The following is a 19808-nucleotide window of genomic DNA, read 5'->3' as shown; positions in this document are numbered from 1 at the left end:
AGCAAAGACATTCTATCCAACAAGCAAAATATGTAACCTGCACCCTGGGGGTTGTCTTCAGATTTTGGCCCAAAAGGTAGTGCAAATTTGCAACACTATTAAGGCAGCGATTACCTCCCAAATGCAACCGCAGAAAGATCCTTGCTTCTGACTCATTCCCAAGACAAATATCCAGGAAATAAGTCAAACAGGGCAACTGCACAGCTGCAAGAGGACCCCAACACAAAGAAGATTAAGGGAACATAAAGAAGGAAAACTCACATTTGCTGGGTAAAGTAGAATAAATAAGTAAAAAGATTTTGTAGACCAAATTTTCTCTGCTCACACATCCTTGAGAATGTTTCATTTCTTCAGGCTTGCTGAAGGGTCATTTCCGGGGAGACACAGACAATCCTCTCTTTTTATTCCTTTTTATTCCTTTTTTATTCCTTTTTTATTCCTTTTTTATTCCTTTTTATTCCAACTGTGTTTATGCTATTGCCCTCTCTCAGGAGACTCCTAATTTCTGCTTTTTCTTCCGACTTCTTACTCACCGAGGCAGCCCCTCATCCTTTCTGCCTCGCTGGCTGCCCTACACTGCAGTCCAGCTGGCACCATCTCCCCCTCGCTGTGAGGGCTCTACCGGGTCAAGTGCACCTTAGGGCATGACAAACACTCACCTTCCTTTCTACAGCTGAGCCACCGTCCCTTAAAAGGAACCTACAGCAAACTGCAAACAGGCATCAGCCATCACAACTGTCATAAACCGGTAACTCTAGACCTGACCTGCAGAGTGCAACCAGATGTACCAAAGATGTTCTGGCAAGCAGTCTAAAAAAAATTGTGAAAGAGGCATTTGGCCATTAACACTGCTTGAACAGCCAAACATGGCCTCCTCTGTACAGCACTATACAGACTCAGAAACATTCAAGCCTCCACAACTACCTTTCTGAAGCTGCTGCCAACATGTCCACCTCTTGTTTGTTCCCTTATGAGTTGCTGCTCCACTTTTTTCCTTCTTTCCACCCTTCCCAGAATTCTCACTATCACCTCTTCCTTACACAACATGTCTAGTGTTGCTGGCACCACTGGCTTCCCATGAAAGCTTCCGGGGAACAGCTCTGCTCCAGACATTCCGGGAGGCTGACTGTCTTATCTTCCAGTTCCAGGAACTAGACAATGGTAGCTGAACTTGCCCTACATACACTTATCACCAACAGTGGTAATACATACTTTGAGCAGTAGCATTTAAAGCAAATAGATTTAGAAATCTCTAGCAAAACATCAGAACCATACCTCTACAAATGAATGTTTTCTTTGGACCAGCAGGCTCCTTCTCCTCTGCCATGACTTTTCTCCTGTCAGCTGTCAGACACTACCATCCCAACTGATGAAGCAAGATCCTGGCAGAGATCCCAGAGTATAGCCTGAATCCCTCCTTAAGGGATCTACCCAGTGAGTAATAACTTCAGCACTCACAGCTATAGTCCCATCATAAGGATGTCCGGTCTTGGAAGATGTCAGCTCAGAGATAATATAGATAGTCAAAACTGAGCTCAAGGAAGAAGAACACCAAAATGGCGTTGGCTGAGGTTTTATAGCCACTACACAGACCATAAAGTCTCCTTGGTTGAAGACATACACCCAAAATCACTGCACTTGGTTCAGTACTCCCGGGTTCCACAATAATGTCAAGTTCATATCAAGGCTCTGAGAGTGAGGTATTCTTCCATCTCCAGTTGAGCAACTCCATCTCATCCAGGCAGGAAATGACAGAACATCAGTTATGTGCACTTGGTTACTTTGCAGCTTAAATACTGCGGTGTAATACACTTGGGCAAGAAGCCATTGCCCTTCAACAAATTCTGCAAATTTCTTAGAAATGCACATTATAGCACAGATGTAAAAGCTATTTTCATCTTTGTATCATGGCTTCTCAAAGAACAGAAAAGCAACCAACCAAAACCTTGGCCTTGTTTTTCACTAGTAGGATTCTCAGTAGCTTGAAGCAAAAACTAAAGAGAAAACTTTCAGCCCTAGGGCAAGAAGAAAGCATCACATTTCATCTCTTCAGACACACTGAAAGTTCACCACCCACAAAGACAAAGCTCAACAGGGGAGAGCTTCATGGAGACTTGATCAACATTGTGAATCAAATAACCTCTTGTCCAAAAAATCAATAAATGCTTAAATCTGCTTATTCTCTAAGTGTAAGATACACATCTTTAACATGCATCTTTGACTTGTCTTCAGCAAAATGAACTTGAAATAGCAGTCACATTAAAAAGAAAAGCCTTCCCCCAAAAGCACTGTATGCCACTTACAATTGCTCCTTGAGAAAAAGAAAAGGAAAAAAGAAGCATATGTGACAGAAGATTGGTCATGTCAGCGATGAACTACTGCAAAGGTCTCAGCTACGACAGGAGCACAAATGGCAGGAGAGCTCATGTGGAATGAAACAGATCTAAACAGCAGGCTGACAGGAATGCTGGAGCAGCAGAACTACAGCTTTTTCTCTCTCTAAGTTCTTCAATGTCATCTTCACACAAATCAATATAGCTTTAAGTTGAAATAAATGGGCAAAATGCTGGAAATCCATTAAATTCTTCAGAAAACTACCTCTGGTTTATAGTGCCACATTTTTTTTCAGTTACCATTAGCATTAAATGGAATGAAATTAAATTAAATGAAAACTAAGCATCTAAAGATACCGTGTTCTGTGTGATGTCTCCAAGACAAATCTCCATTGACTGCTGAAGGTAAAAAGTTTTCTTCAGTGAACTCTCAGGCAGGACACAATACCTCCAGGACACTTTCAAGGAAGATGTGCTTGGAATTTCAAACAAATTAACTAAGTTATCAGCAGATAGTCTATTGCTGACTGAATCAAGGAAATCTGGCTGCCCAACCTATGAACAGTATTGTGTTAAGAGCTCTCTATGAGCATCTTAAGGATGGATTTCTATGTACCTCAACACAGCATAAAAACCTCATGCATAAAGCACAGGACAGATTAAAATCTGTGTTTCTGTCCTTGCATATAGAGTAACTGTTTTGTGGTCTCACAAAAACTTTTTAGGAAGCAAAAAAAAACCAGTGGAAGATAAAGTAGCATGGAGACTAGAAATCAGGAGACAAAAAGAACAATGACCACTAATAACAAGTGTTCAAGTCTGACCATTATAAAGGAAGCAAATGAAACAGAGAGCGTCCGTATCAGAACTGGAATATCGAGGTATCGCTCACCCAGAGTAGCAGCAAACAGATATGTCAAGGTTTGTAGAAGAAACAAAATTAGTTAGGTAACTCACGTCAACAAAAGATGGACAAGAACTTAAAAATAGCCAACTCAAAGCAGGAGAATCAGTGACTTGGTAGAATGTGCAAGTATCATGAATACTAAAAGGAACTACCCAATATTTACTGAGTTCAAAATTGCACCAACATATGAAAAACACCTGTAGACAGCTCTATAAAAACTTTAAAAAAAAACCCCCCAAAAACCTCTAAACTCCAAAAAAGTCAAACAAATGTTATGGAGGAATAAAATGGAGAATAGTATGCACAACAGTCTATAAAATCAGTTATAGCAGCTGTGTTGGGTTTGCGTGGCAGGGTTTTGGTAGCGGGGGGGGCTACAGGGGTGGCTTCTGTGAGAAGCTGCTAGAAGCTCCCCCCTGTGTCTGACAGAGCCAATGCCAGCCGGCTCTAAGACGGGCCCGCCGCTGGCCAAGGCCAAGCCAATCAGCGCCTCTGTGATAACATATTTAAGAAGTAGAAAAACACTTAGAGAGAGAGAGTTTTTGCAGCCGGAGAGAGGAGTGAGAAGATGTAAGAAACTCTGCAGACACCAAGGTCAGTGCAGATGGAGGGGGAGGAGGAGCTCCAGGCGCCGGAGCAGAGATCCCCCTGCAGCCCGTGGTGAAGGCCATGGTGAAGCAGGCTGTCCCCCTGCAGCCCATGGAGGAAGGATGAGGGGGTGCAGAGATTCCACCTGCAGCCCGTGGAGGACCCCACGCCGGAGCAGGTGGAGGCACCTGAAGGAGGCTGTGGCCCGTGGGAAGCCCACGCTGGAGCAAGTTCCTTGCAGGACCAGTGGACCCGTGAAGAGGGGAGCCCACACCAGAGCAGGTTTGCTGGCAGGACTTGTGACCCCGTGGGGGACCCCACGCTGGAGCAGTTTGCTCCTGAAGGTCTGCACCCCGTGAGAGGGACTCCATGCTGGAGCAGGGGAACGATGAGAGGAGTCCTCCCCCTGAGGATGAAGAGGCGGCAGAAACACCATGAGATGAACTGACCATAACCCCCATTCCCCGTCCCCCTGTGCCGCTGAGGGGGGGGGAAGGTTGAAGCCGGGAGTGAAGTTGAGCCCGGGAAGATGGGAGGGGTGGGGGGAAGTGTTTTAAGAGTTGATTTTATTTTCTCATTCCTCTACTCTGTTTTGCCTAGTAATAAATTAGATGAATTCCCTCTCTAAGTTTGGTCTGTTTTGCTCGTGACGATAATTAGTGAGTGATCTCTCCCTGTCCTTATCTCGACCTACAAGCATTTCGTTATGTCTTTTCTCCCCTGTTTGGTGAATGAGGGGAGTGAGAGAGCAGCTCTGGTGGGCACCTGGCCTCTAGCCAGGGTCAACCCACTACAGCAGCTTATGTATTAGACCTGGACAGGCTAGAGAGTTGTGTGGAGAGGGACCTAATGAAATTCAACAAGGGGCACTTAGGGAGGAATAACTCCATGCACCGGTACCGGTGAGGGGTTGACCTGCTGGGAAGCAGAACTGCAGAGAAGGACCTGGGAGTCCTGATGGACAACAAGCTCTCCATGAGCCAGCAGTGTGTCCTCGTGGTCAAGAAGGTCAATGGTATCGTGGGGTGCACTGAGAAGAGAGCGGCCAGCAGGTCGAGGGAGGTTCTCCTCCCCCTCTACTCTGCCCTAGTGAGGCCACATCTGGAGTTCTGTGTCCAGTTCTGGGCTCCCCAGTTCAAGAAGAACAAGGAACTACTGGAGAGAGTCCAGCGGAGAGCTGCGAGGATGATGAGGGGACTGGAGCATCTCTCATATGAGAGAGCTGGGGTTGTTTAGCCTGGAGAAGACTGAAAGAGGATCTCATCAATGCTTATAAATATCTAAAGGGTGAATGTCAAAGGGATGGGGCCAGACTCTTCTCAGTGGTGCCCAGTGACAGGACAAGGGGCAATGGGCACAAACCAGAACACAGGAAGTTCCATCTGAATATGAGAAGAAACCTCTTCACTTTGAGGGTGACAAAGCACCGGAACAGGCTGCCCAGAGAGGTTGTGGAGTCTCCTGCACTGGAGATAGTCAAAACCTGCCTGGACACAACTCTGTGCAACCTGCTCTAAGTGAACCTGCTTTAGCAGGGGGGTTGGACGAGATGATCTCCAGAGGTCCCTTCCAACCCCTGCCAATCTGTGATTCTGTGATTTGGCAGTTGTATACTACACTCTCTCAGGAAGAGAAACAGGAGGTTTATACTGATGGGTGATAACAATAGCTAGGTACATGGAAAAATTCATTCTCTACAGTGATTGGGAGGACTGAATTTTTTACCTAAGAAAAGAGAACATTAAAGAACCTGAAAGATATGTTTCAAATATGGGCTGATCTACAGAAAGGATATTACGTGTTTGCGTTTTCCTTACCTCACAATGCAAAAAGCAGAATACATAAAATTATGCCACAAGACCATAAATTCAAACTTGATCAATGAAGTATGTCATATAGTTAACCCATAGAACTCATTGCCACAGTACATAGATTTAAAACTTGCAGGTTTTTGAGCCAGAAGAGACTTTATTGTCCAGTTCAACTTCCTGTGCAACACAGGCTCTAATCATTCGTCAAACAGGGCTGCTCTTTTTAAAGGACATCCAGTGCTGACTTAAAGACTTGACATAATGAAAAATCTATTAATTACATCTCTGGTATCTTGCTCTAGTGCTCATAAATATGCACATTAATCACCATCAGTTGGTCTCTTTTTGAACTACCAGCTGTTGGATCAAAGCCAAAAGGTCTTAAAAAAACCCAACCAAACAACAAACAAAACAACAAAAACCAAAACCAAGCCAAAACCAACCAACCAACCAAAACAAGGAAGGGGCTGGAGTGGCTATATTATGAGCAGATTCCAGGAATGTCCAGTAATATCAATATATGAGGATTTTTTTTTTAAGATGTCAGACTTTTCTGTGTCTTAACGTAAACTGACCTCTGATTACTGGAATTTAGGTGGAACTGTTACCTACAGTTGGAAGGGTTTCTGGCACCTTCCTATGAAGTATTTAGCACTGAAAGACGTTACCTGGAGAGGCTGTGGAGTCTCCCACCTTGGAGATGTTCAGATGTCATCTGGACGTGGTCCTGGGCAACCAGCTCTAAGTGGCCCTGCTTGAGCAGAGAGGCTGGATGAGATGACCTCCAGAGGTCCCTTCTAACCTCAACCAATCTGTGATCCTATTACTGGTCACTATTAGTAAAGGACACTGATCCACACCAGCCTCATAATTCCTGTTGCCACTGCATGTGGGAGAGGGAGGGTGATTGTGCACAATTTAACTACATTCTCATTAAATACTTAAGCTGGTTTAAGTGATGGGTTTTGTGATGGGTTAAGAATGCACACATGCTTTGCCTTTTTGCGTCAAGGCTAAGAAACTTTTTGCCCAGTGGCTTGATTCAGTCCTAACTAGTTAAAAGCAGTGCAGTATGGTAAGGCTGTGGGCACAGTCTCTGACAGTGAGCAACCATAGAGGCAACAAGCCAACCAGTAATGCAGTAACACATGTTGGTGTGGTGCCATTGGCAACTCAGTCCTCTCTATAATAATACATGTAAGAATCCCCAAATCAGTCTAGGAAAGACAACCTGGGAACTGCTAGGGCCAAGTTCAGGGGTGTCCAAAAGGAGGTGGACTCATCTAAAGCCCACTGACTCTGAGGTGACCCTCAAAGATTGAGTGACTGCAGATCAATATACGGGTTAAGGCTACAGACGGTAAGACAACCACAAGCCATGACCCAACCCTCCCAATATATAACCGCATACCAATCGGAGGATATAACTGTTGCTGGACTGATCTCCTCATACTAGGGAAACTGTAAGCTGTTCGGCTTTTTTTATTTTGTAAATTTTATGGTTGATGATTAAAGAGAGAAAATTCTTAATAAAATTCCCTCGATAAATTGTTTTGTTTAAATTGAAATTGCCATAAATTCTGTTTTGCCTTCAACATATTTCTACTTTAAATGGCTTATGCAGACATCTCCCCCAAAGAACTTTAAAATATCTTATCAAAACCACTGTACTGCTTGCTGGAGTACACCAACGGGCCCTAAGGTCACTGAGCTGGCAGCAACAGTAAATCCAGGTCACAGATCAGGATCATGTAATGCTTTTCAGAATCCATGAAGATACAATTTCAAAAAATGAAATCTTTGTTTCTCCTCCTTGATTTGCAGCAATTTTGCTTCCCTGACAATTACAACCTCTTTCTAATTTCAAGCCTAACATTTATTCAGTCACCTTTTCCCCATTTGTTCTTGTGCCAGCATTGTCCTTCAGCCTAAATGTTGATACCTTTCTTCCCCTCTACCAAAAAGGCAGCCACTCCCAGTCCCTCCCAATTGTTTTGTGTTCGCATAGACAAGCTGAGTGACATTCACAAGATTCCTTTCCCTAGGTTGCTCCAGAAGCTCTTTTTTTGCATATCATTCTAGTTTGAACTGTTCATTTTGAGTATCAATGACACTGTATTCCAGCTTTAACAATCAAGATGATATGTCACTAGGGTCTTCTGCAGCAACACTAGAACTTTTCTGTTGCTACAGGGAATTCTAGTTATTGGCCTATCCTAAGATTCTTTTCCCTCAGTCGCATCACATTGAGTGTAAGATTGTTATTATCAAAATAATAAACGTCACCTTTAATGATGTTTCAAATCAATTGGCAACTATTTTATAGCAGAAATTCCTCCAATTAATCCCAGACAGCACCAAGACCAACATGACAATCACAGAGAAGGAAGTACACTGCCCATGTGCTGCAGACCTGAAAGTGCAGAGGGGAATCTACAACAGCTAAAAAGTGATAGAGCTGCCACTGCTCTCAGTTACCTTAAATTATCTTTAGTAATCCCTCCCTCTTTCTCCATAACATCCTATGAAGAATGATAAAATGCTTTGCTCAAGTTGGGGTAAATGATACCTACTGCATTTGTTGACTGAAGTGAGTGCAGGTTTGATTCCAGGAGCTCAATGACAGAGTATGACAATGACGGAGTTCAGAGTATGACACAAAAACCTCCACAAATTATTTGTTCTTCTGCCCCTAAGAATACCCCTTGGACTTTCAAGGTTTAGAACGTAGTACATGGAAAAGATGAGGGTCTCTTAGAACAACAGAACTGCAGAGCTCAGGTATGAAGTGCTGTGGACACAAGGCATACTGAGGAAAAAAAAAAAAAAAAAAAAAAACGGTCTTGCCTGAGAAGGAAGAGGACCAGGCAGAAACCTTAGTGTTTCAGAAAAAATGCAAATTCCCTTCTGCCAACAATCCAATAGCAATTCCTCAGTCACCTTAAAACCTGAAAGAGGGGAAAGAATCTCAATTTACAAAGCAGGGAGAGAGGCATTGTGGCTGTATTCAGACGCTACTGTTTTTTAACCTAAAAATGGAGAACCTGGGAGTAGATCCGTTTAGTTTGAGGAACTGCAACTACACACAGGTCTGGTAAACTCAATGTACCACACCAGTTCACTGTGAAAGAGTGACAGTCCCCAGATAACAGTCTCTGGTTTGGGTGAAACCAAACTATTATCTGTGGTGCCAGGACCTGGAGTAGGAGCCTTGCTTGTGGGATGGGTCACTAGATGCCCTTCTTTCAGCCAAGGTGACCCACGATTCAAGCCTTAGGATGAAAATCATCTCAATATTAAAATTATGTTTACATCCACAATTGACCAGTTATCTCAGGCTTAGACAATGGACAGAAATAGGCACTTTTTAGGGCATGATTTATCTATATTTTTTTTAATATCTACTTATGTATGAGAAGAACTGTGCCCTGAACTTCACTGCCTACACTGACTAAATATCTCGACTATAAAGGGAGCCCAGAGTGACTAGCTTACATATAAATAAATACAATGCCAAATAAATCCCACTCCCAAAGTCCACCATGGCCCTAGCTGTCCAGATTTTCATTAATGCATTCATCTTTAATGACATCTACTCATCTGGAGTTGAGCCATATGGTTTCTGTTTCCTTCAGGCCAAGGAGCTTGCTATATCGGTACCTCTAACCACACTGCAGTCAAAAACAGCCCTGTCTGCCTGACTCCCTCCTAAAAAGTCCCTTCCAGAATTATGAGTGTGTGAGTGGGTGAGCCTTCCATAAAGTCAGTGCAAGGACTCTTGTGATGAGTGGTATGCAGCAAATGCTGCTCTGTGGATGAGGAATTCTGAGACTCTCATGATAGATGTAGTCCAAGAACACAGGACTGACAGAAGAAGAGAGAACACACTGGTACCCAATAGGCAGAAAAAAGACCAGGCAGGATCTAGATTGGAGACGCTGGTAGCTGAGAGGGGTTGCTGACAGTGGTAAAGTGATCTGGCAGGTGGTGAAAGCCATTTTCCCCCCTTCAACCAATCTCACAACCCCAAGGTCTCCTTGCTTTCTGAGCAATCCCACAGCTGTCATCTGTTTCAACAGCGCAGCTGTTCGCAGAAGATCCAAGCAGGAACAATAGGCCCAGCATATCTTCTGCACTGTCCTCAATCAAAAGTGTTTGAAACATTCCCCCCAAAAGTTCTCCAGAATTAGTCTTCAGACAGAAGAAGGCAGCCTGAGCAACACTAGACCATAAACAGATTGTTTCTAGCTACAACTCAATCACTGTGACCAATATGATAACTGCAATTACAACTGATAATTCTGAGCAGTCCTGCATATTCCCTACATATTATCCCATATCTCAGACAAATTTAAATTTTCCCCAGGATTACAATCCCATCTTGGGAACCCCTGTTTCAAGGCAAATACTTCAAAATTACAAGAGCTTTGATAAGAGATGAAAAAGCAGAGATAACTTTTATTGCTATTACCAATGCTCCAATTACAATAAAACAAAAATGCTTAACATCGGAACGACTCAAATTTATCTAGGCTTAGCTCTATTTTGACAGGTCTTGAATTCCACAGCTGCTACATGCTAAGTCTAGATACGAATTTGAAAAACATCTGTTGGATCATTCTTTAGATGTTAACTAGCTGAGTAACTGATATTTAAAATGTGTTTGCTCAGCACTAGACGGAAACAGAATTTTCTGTCTACAGTTTCTCTTCCCCATTAGAGGCCCTGAATATCTCCATTGTACAGCTTAGAGCTGGAACCTCATGCACTGGTCAATTCCCTAGTTAAAGAGTTTACCACAGAATAAACATCTTCCTGCAGATTTATGAATGTGAGTCTAAGTCTTCAATTACTTTTAAACATGGCAAAGTTCCTAGCTGGTTTAAAATAATGGTGTTCTACCCACATTAAGAAGCCAAGACGAACTATTCCTTCTGAGAATCCAATCTACTATATACAACACTTTTTGACTACAAACTTGTGATTTAAACCATCCACACTTTGGTTTCCTATTTATAAAATAGGTATGTAAATGGAGCTTAATTTTTTCCAATTTTTTTCTGTTTCATATATATCAGTTGGAAAAACATCAGAGGCAAAAGCCTTTTACATCTTATCAGATACATGTACAGTTACAAGCAGAATGGAATCTTGATCTTAGTTGGGCTGATACCCGTTACTGTGGCACAGACAAGAATGACAGCTTTACTTCACAGTGGCCATACAGCTACAAAACTCTTCATACTACGGGATTTGCTATATGAATGAATATGAGCATTCAATACAGTAAAAAGAACTTAAATAAGGCATGAAAAGAAATTCTTCATAATGAGAATGGCCAAACATTGGAACAGATTTCCCGAAGAGGCTGTGAAACTTCCATCCTTAGAGATTTTCAAAACTCAACAAGGCCTAGACAACCCTGTTTTGAGGAGGCTGAACTAGATGACTTCGTTTCCTCCTACCTAAACTCTTCCATGATTCAGTTGAACAGACTCAGAAAACTTAGGAAAAGACCATTTCAGTAGGATATTATGAACAGTGAAGTGCCGGACTTGATCTAAGAGAAATTGCAGAAAATGTCATCCATTCTTTTCTTACATGAATCATCCTTTTACAGACTATGTAAATGTGCACATTTTTGCAGGATCTTTAACAATTTTTCTGTAAGTAATTCTTCCCATTATATGTTCTCTTATTCCACAAGTTTAGCTTTTGACTGAATTCTAATAGGAAATTAAATTCATCTCTTCAGCACACTCCTCTTCTCTCATGTTCTTCTTTTTAATCATTCTAATACCAAGTTGAAAAAACAGTGTTTATTTATCCAGAAGCTATTATTCCCCTTATTAAGGGCTTTCAGAAGCTAGAGCTGGTTATATGCACAGAATTTTCTCCACCACTTTTCCATGCATGCTGCTCCCCAGCTGCTTATTCTTCGGAGCTTTGTCTGACCTGGTTCAAAATATCTCTGTTAACAGACTTTTACTGGAAAGATCATTCCACCATTTAATACAAGGATTATTTTTTCCCCCTAACTCAATCTAAACATTTTTCATGACATACCTTCATTGGCCTCTTCAGCGCTTCCTGAATATCCACACGCTTCCGCATAATGGTCTGGTCTAGTTTGCGTTCAAAGGCCAACAGGTCCATGTAGGCCTGGGACTCAGGAACCAGCTCCCGGATCTGAGAAGGAAGCAAGGAATATCCAAGCACTGGAAGCGAGAATCTACTATGTTCCAGAGCAGTAACACTGAGACCTTCCCAGCCCTTAGACAGATGTGCTCAGAAGGAGTTATCCCTAAGACAGTGGTTCCCAATGAGCGGGGCAGGTCTCAGTGGCATGATGCAAGCACATGACTGAAAAGCTGGAGCACAGAACTAAAGCTAATTGAACTCTGGAAGACCCTAGCTGGATCCACAAGGCCTGAAACACGGCTGCTTTTTTTCAAGTAAGGCTTAGCTACAAGCAGACTGGGAGCCACTGCCCTCAGCAATGCAAAGTACGCTCAATCTGTCCTTTTTAAACTAAAAACGCGCTGGGTCTCTCTAGACTAAAAATAAAGGGTGCATGCTCATGTTGATTTTTTAAAAACAAGTGTTACCCATTGTAAGCAAAACTTGCCATTTAGGAAGTCAACCTTCATCCACACATCTGCTTGGCTGAGGTGAAACTGACCTTCACATCAAAGTTTCAACTGGACCACCTATGAGGTGTCAACTTACGACCTTGCCAACTTTTGTTGGTATTTTAATACATTAGCTAAACTACATTAGTTCTATTAACGACCCCTCTTTTTATTTTCCCTTGTCCAGAGAAGTTAGAGGAGATGATCTGAAGGAGGTTAGGAGGAAGACCTAACAATCTGAGCTTAGAAATGGGCAAGTATACCCTTACATGAAAAAGTAGGTTCTTAACTGGAATTAACTCATGCAGGCAAACCATAAATGAAAGGAACTGTAAGTAATTATAATAAATCTATGGGACTGCCTTTTCTATTTCTACAATATTCACTCTAGCTTTCACCTATATAACTAAAACATTCAACTGTTAGAATACTTCTGTTCTATAGGAATTAAAAGCTAGTTGGTATTCCTGTTTTGCTTTAGAATCAGAAGTCTACAGTTTTAATTTGGTGTAAGACACAAACACCTATGTGAGAGACACCGGGCATACACCTGTTCACTATGTTCCACAAGGACATAAGAAATATTACACAAGGTCATCCCAACAGTCCATCTATCCTAGTATTGTGTCTCTGACAGCATTTGAAAGTTGTTGCCCTTTAGTACCTACAACAGTCCGAGGCATGGTATTCCAGAACCTCGATAGGCAGTGTGTGAAGTACATCCTCCTGCTCATTTTGAACCTGCCATCTGTTAGCTTCATTTGATGCCGTCTTCTTGCATAGCTGGAGCAGCAGTGGGCAGGCATTGCCTATGCACCTTCTCCATATTGCTTATACATTTTACAGGTTTTTTGTTATCTCTTTCTTAATATTTTTCTTTTCCAGCCTGAAAAGGAACAATTCCTCCCTTCTGTATTTAGACTGATCAAGACTATCAATAAATGTCTTTTCCAACCTTATTTATTTGTTCGTTTGTTTTGAGATGCTAGAATGCCTGCTCTATTTACAGCAGAACTGCCACTTTGGAGAAGCAGAAACCATGGACCCAAAAACTCTGTTCAGCTTTAGCTGAACCTCTATATTTTTAACTGCTGGTATTCTTTCACAGTCTTAGTATCAGCAGAATAATAGAAGAACATGAACATTTTTAAGAGCAAAGCACGAAGAGCAAGCATTGCCCTGGAAACATCAAGGAGCTGCCAGACAGCCTGCAGAATAAAGACAGCTAGGCAGTACTTCCTCTCCACAGTGATTACAAATCTTTGGACCCAACAAAATACCCCAAAGCTTTTATCCTGTCCCACACAGAAGAAAAAGATTCCTCAGTTCCTTCCACACAGAGGAAATTAATCATGCTGTACTGCAGCTAATTAAAAATTCTGGACCTAGAACATAGTTTTGGTCTTTTAACTCCAAGTTCCAGCACAGTCAGTTTGTGAACTCCCAGGCACAGGATGAAGCAGGGAGCTGGCCTACACAGCCCTCAAGATAAAGCATATACTACAGCTGCCATACAACCTTTCCAGCTGGTTCACAGGGTACTGAATAATGAAATTACCTAATAAGTTTGTAAAACAGCAGTAATCTTCAATAAATATTTCTATTCCACACTTTTACATCTCTTACCACATGGATGTCAAAAGGTATTTCCTATTCCATTCCTATAACCAAACTGGATGTTAAACATGAGAAGATGTTAAGAAAGCATAAACACTTTAAAATCAGCCCACGAAGATAATACTGCATATAATTCCTTGAACTGCAAATGGCTGCAGGTTAGGAGAGTATTTGGGACAAGAATTGTACTTGCCTGTGTTTGTACTCTTCTCTAGGTATGTGTTATGGTCACAGTGAAGACAGGATACTGGGCTAGATCAAAGGTCTACTCAGGCCAGTTTTGGCTGCTCTTACAGTCTTTTGCTTTCTCGCTCTACTATTGGAGTAATCTTTTGGGGGCATGATAATGTTCCAATTTCATACTGTTTCCCAATTTCCCCTCAAGAGTGAGAGGAAAATTAAAGGGGAGCCCCAGCAGTATCACGTTACAATGAAGAATTTTCTTTGTTTCTGGCACATCTTAGCTCAAAGAGACAAAGGTACTCCAGCCAGTAGTACGTAATGCAGTTTTCCTCACAAGTAACTGAACCCCAGTTATCTTGGTGTTTATTTGATAAGGATCTACGCAGCCTGCCCAATTCCTTCTTCTTGCATGGTATGCCCTAACAGAAAAGTTCATAGCTCCGTGCAAGTCTCCTGTCGTCTTCTACAAAAATTCTAACTATAAATGTGTAAAGAGTATTTCAAAACATGAATTCTCCATTCTGGCCTTTATCTATTTCAACAAACTACAAAAAGCACCTAGCAGCAGCATCTCATCATCTGAGGTTTTGAAGCATGTATGTTAAACCTTATCTTAGAATTATATGGATAACTGGAATAGATTATTATTAACATTAGTAAGATAGAGTCTTTCTAGAGGCTGGGGGTCTTTTTTTCCTATTGTGAAAATTCAAATATTTCAAACTTTTAAAAATTAATAGGAATAGATTATTATTGAATTATGCATTTTTATCCTTGATTTCCACAGATTTTTTTTATCGATGGTGACAAAAGAATGGGAAATTATAGGAGTGGGAGTAGCAAGGACAGTGTGCAGGGAGTAGCATCATGGGAGAGGCTCTCCCAACTTCCTTGTGAAAGCAGCACAATGTGGGGGCCCCAGCACATGTGTCTGTAAACCAAGGTACAAAGCTGCTGAAACAGACAGAATCAGAAACCAGTGAAAAGCTGCAACACTACACTCTCTAAGATACGAAAAACATCGCAGGATAGCTTCTATGACTGGCACAGTGCGACAGCTTGGAAGGCAATGACAATAGGCTGCACACTAGGGAACGCTTCATCCAAATGCTGAGAGTTGCACTGGAACAGATGATACTGCAAGGGGCATCTCCTACAAACCACTCGATCAAGAAGGAGACAAAGCCTGTCTTAGATATCTGGAGGAAGCCCCATGATTGCAGGCCCTCATACTCATGGGGAATCTTTAACCACCCTGACATCCACTCTGAGGGCAGGAGCCCTGGGCACAAGCATGACAAGAGATTCCTGGATTGGACTGATGACAATTTCTTGATGCAGGGGATCAACGAGCCAACAAGGGGAGGCACTCTGCTGGACCTGTCACTCACAAAGGAGGAAGAACTGGTTGGGGATGTGAAGGTTAAAGGCAGCCCTGGCTGCAGCAAGCATGAGTTGGCAGAGTTTACGATCCTGAGAAAGGCGTGCAAGACCTGGACTTCAGGAAAGTAGGTTTTGGCTTGTTCAGGGACCTGCCTGGAAGGATCCTATGGGACAGTGGGGCTCCCTGAAGGACAAAGGGGCTCGGGGAAGCTGGCTGAATTTCAGGAACAACCTCTCCGAAACAAAGCGGAATGATCAGACCAGTTGAGCAGGCCTGGCAGGAGGGCAGCAGGGTTAAGCAGGGAATTCCTGACTGGCCTCAAATGCAAAGATGGAGTGCACGGAGGTGTAAGTAGGGATGGTCTACCCAACAGGACCAGCAGAATGGTGCCCAACCATGCAAGCATGAAATTAGGAAAGTCAAAGCTCGGCTGGAATTGAACCTAGCAATGGACGTGATAGGCCACAAGAAAGCCTTCTGCAAGTGAAACAGCAACAGAAGGAAGACTAAGGAAAACCAGGGTCTGGGTCCGGGTCTGCCGCTCATGTCAAAAGCCATGGAAAAGGCCGAGGCACTCAGTGTCGTCTTTGCCTCCATTTCTCCTGCTAAGTCCTGTCCTCAGGCCTCCCAGGTCCCTGAGCCTATGTCAGAGTCAGGGGAGCACGGCTGTTCAGAGGGACCTTGACAGGCTGCAGAAACAGGACGGCAGTTCAACGGTGTAAAGTTCAATAAAGGCAAATACAGAGTTCTGCTCCTGGGACAGAATGACGCCATGCAGTGGTACAGGTGGGCATCAGCTGGGGAGAAAGCAGTTCTGCAGGAGTGCACCTGGGGGTCCTCACGGACAACAAGCAGAGACTGAGACCGTGCGGTAAGCCAGCCACGACAAAGGTCAACTGCAAAATGGGCTGTATTAGCCTCAGTGTTGCATTCAAGTCAAGGAAAGAGGCGATTCCTTGCTATGCCACACTTGTGAAACTGCATCTGGACTTCTGGGCGCAGGACCGGAAAGACGTGACGTTCTCGAGTGTGGCCCGCAGAGGACCACCAGGATGCCTGGGGGCTGGAGCACGTGCCTACCAAGAGAAGCTGCAAGAGCTGGGTTTGTCCAGCCTTGAGAAGAGAAGGGGAAAGGGAGGTCCTATTGCTGAGTGCAACTGCCGTATGGAATGGTGAAGAAAAGACAAAGCCAGCCTCCTCTTGGAGGTGCACAACAGTAGGATGAGAGGCAACAGAAACTCACTGCAACATGGGCAATCAACTCAGTATAAGGACCTTGATGGTACCAAAACATTGGAACAGACTGCCAAAAGATGCCGTGGGATGTCCATCCTTGGTTGGAAGTATTCAGAACCTGACTGGGCAAGGTCCTGAGCAACCTGATGGAATTTGAACCTGTTTTGTGCAACAGTTGTTCTGCATGACTTCCAAAGTTTCTTCTGATCCAAATTATTTTGTGATTACTGAGGCTTAAACAGCTGCCTACCCAAATCATGGTTTTGCCAGATATTCTGTGAATCCTTTGTGTGTTTGAGGACTAATGGTCACTTTCAGCCTACGCGTTACAGAGACTAAATTACAGTTAATTTTTATTTTATTTTATTCTATGCAAGTGCAAACACATGTTATATGCACTATGTGTACTGCAAGTAAAATGTACAAGTAATATATTTAAATTATGAGCAGATATGCAAATAAGGCTTACAATTCCTCAGGAGGGTTCCAAAGCAATCAATAGAAATGTTAGTCTATCTAATACCCTCTAAGTATATTTAAGGATGTCTCCAAATCGAAAACTCTGGAGGACAGTAACATTGACCAAAAGCAAATGAGAACAGAGCTGCCATACAGCAACAGGGACTCTCCATAAAGCTGGGCTACTCAAGTAAACTTTTTTTATACAGCCAGATGTATCCCAGTAATGACACTCACCCTTCCAGAACACTGCCTAACTAACCTTAACATCTCTGAAAATGAGAAATTACTATCTACAGTTCATCTTTGTCCTTCCCTTACTTCAGACCTGTCACTAGACACCGGGAATGGCTAATTTGTCATTACCAAACAAACACGCAAGTCAGGGATAATCCACCTTTTGAAACCCTCAATTCAAAATAGGTTAATGGTAGTATTGTAACAAATGAAGTATCTAAGGCTATGGGAGAGGTAAGTTTGAGAGACAGAGAAATCTTTTGCTTGGCCAATAGCATGGCTGGAGAAGAACAATCCTGGAAGAACTGGTGGCCTTCCTTCACATTTGAGGCTACCACTTCACACCTGAGAGTACCAGATTCCACTCAAAACACTGATCAAGATCAGCTGCAGGTTTCTGTCAAAATGGCTGGAGAACCTGGTGTAGAAAGTACGCTGACTTTAAGCCACTTGTAAGGTCTGGCAGTACAAAGTCAAACTAGTAAAACTTGATAATATATTTGAATTGTCACAGGGAGTTAATACTAGATCTGATACATGCCCATTACATTTCTGCTTCTGTAACTGCAGATGAAAGTAACATTTATCTTATCATTAAACAATGCTGTGAAAGAGAAGTGTCAATCTTCAGAACAAGTACAGACAGGAAACAACTGCTCTGAGTGTACGATAATTTAGTTATCTACTAGATGATCTGAGAAAAGGATGGTCACTATCTGTGAAGCAGAAGTAGTATTGCTAAGGAAAGAGGTGACTGGTGGTTGTTCTGGTGAAACAGAAACCTTGAGGAACACTGCTAGTAGGAGATGGGAACGGGAGCAGCACCAGAACGCCTGTGCCTCTGCTGACTTCAATATAAAAGTAACAGGCTGAAGTTGTCTGGCCAATACTATACAGGACATGTACCAGCTCCTGGGCTTAACAAATATTATATTAGAAAGTATGAGAGAAGCAGAACTAAGAATGAACTGTTGCTTGTGCTCTGCCAACTTCATCTGCTTCAAGCATGTCTGAATCACCACTTTCCAAGACAGAGTCTTGTACTGACAGATTCCTGGCTTAGAGACGTACTACACTTACTTGCAGAAAAACTAATTTTGCTGTGTTATGACCACTTTATTGGGCAATTCAGATAATACTTTGTAGCAATAACTGACCTTCTCCCTGTGTTTTACTGTTCCATTAATCTTACCCATAAATTTCACCATCAAATTTCACATATTAAGCATGACACTGAAAAAAAAAGCTACACTGCACCGGGCCAAGAACTGATCTTTCTGGTCCTACTAGGAATGACCCACTCACTGATATGTCTCCAAATTGACAGTGAAGGACTTTTTAATTTAAGGTGATCAATAAGCTTACCTATCCTGTACGATTTTTAATTGAGATGTCATTGTTAACAGGTCAAATGGCTTGAAGAAATCCAATAGTATCGACACAATTTCTGTTATAAAGAATCCTGTGATCTCCTCAGAAGAAGGCAGGCTTGTTGAACAAGATTTTGTTTTTACAAAGCTGCACGTGGCTCTATGAAGCCTCAAAGTGCTCAGATGTCTTCACTCAGTAGAGGCACAAGGATCTCCTCAAATAATGTAAAACTTACCAGAGAGATCAAGAGAAGCTCAGGCAGTGAACAAAAACACCCTTCCTCACCTAGAGAGCAGGAAAACCTTCCAGAGGGGAAGAGAAATTCCCCAACTCTGAATTTGTATTTCACTGTCTGCCTGTCACCAAGAAAAGGAAGGTCTGCGAGTGAACCATAACTGGACTTGGCGGCTGTCGAGTAGAGAGGAGAACATAAGAAAAATATTGTTTAAACAACAGAACTGCATTCTTCCCTCCTTCTCTGCACCTACAGCAGAGTATAATCCAATCCAGCAATCTTTATCACAGAGGTGGAATCCCCAGTCTTCACTCTCCAACCCTCAAAATATCGTGTAGTAATTCAAAAACTTTTCCTCTTTCTTTTTACTTTGACATCCCATTAACTCCTAGTCCTATCTCTCACTTAGCCCCAACTCCATCATAACCATCACCAACCTAATAATGCAATTGCGTTAGAGAGAATGGTGCATTTGTAAATTTATTTAGAATGTTATCTTTATTCTGGCTATCTCATTATCAAATAAATATTAACATAGGAAAAAGAGTTTCATGAGAGAAAATATTTTTCCATTTATAGTCACAGAGTTATTGGAAGAAAACCAAAGAGTTAAGTCATATTTTGATTTAAAGCAGAGAAGAAAAATGAAACCAGGACAGATAAGCCTGTTATGTGCAGCTAAAATACACAATCAAGCTTTAGAGAGATTTACTCTGATTTCCCTACAATGTTTTAAGCATAATTTCATGAACATTTCCCAGTTATGAAATACAGAGTCATGGACATTTAAATCTAGACTAAACTCTCTCAAGTAC

General features: G+C 42.4%; 1 protein-coding gene across 11 annotated transcripts in view; it reads right to left on the bottom strand.

Moving 5' to 3' along the window:
- SMARCD3 (SWI/SNF related, matrix associated, actin dependent regulator of chromatin, subfamily d, member 3) overlaps window positions 1-19808 on the bottom strand; it is a 111002-nt gene that overhangs the window by 26742 nt on the left and 64452 nt on the right. For 10 of the 11 annotated variants that reach the window (XM_054814328.1, XM_054814332.1, XM_054814331.1 and 7 more), the window contains one exon: window positions 11706-11828. The exons of the other annotated variant lie outside the window; for it this stretch is intronic. In XM_054814328.1, coding sequence (XP_054670303.1) covers window positions 11706-11828 — 123 coding nt within the window. The remainder of the gene's footprint in view (window positions 1-11705; window positions 11829-19808) is intronic. 11 annotated transcript variants of the gene reach the window in all.

Source organism: Grus americana, chromosome 2, assembly GCF_028858705.1.
Source record: "Grus americana isolate bGruAme1 chromosome 2, bGruAme1.mat, whole genome shotgun sequence".
NCBI classification, from domain to species: Eukaryota; Metazoa; Chordata; class Aves; order Gruiformes; family Gruidae; genus Grus; species Grus americana.
Note: the sequence above shows the minus strand (reverse complement) of the source record. Positions and strands in the feature narration are given on the sequence as shown.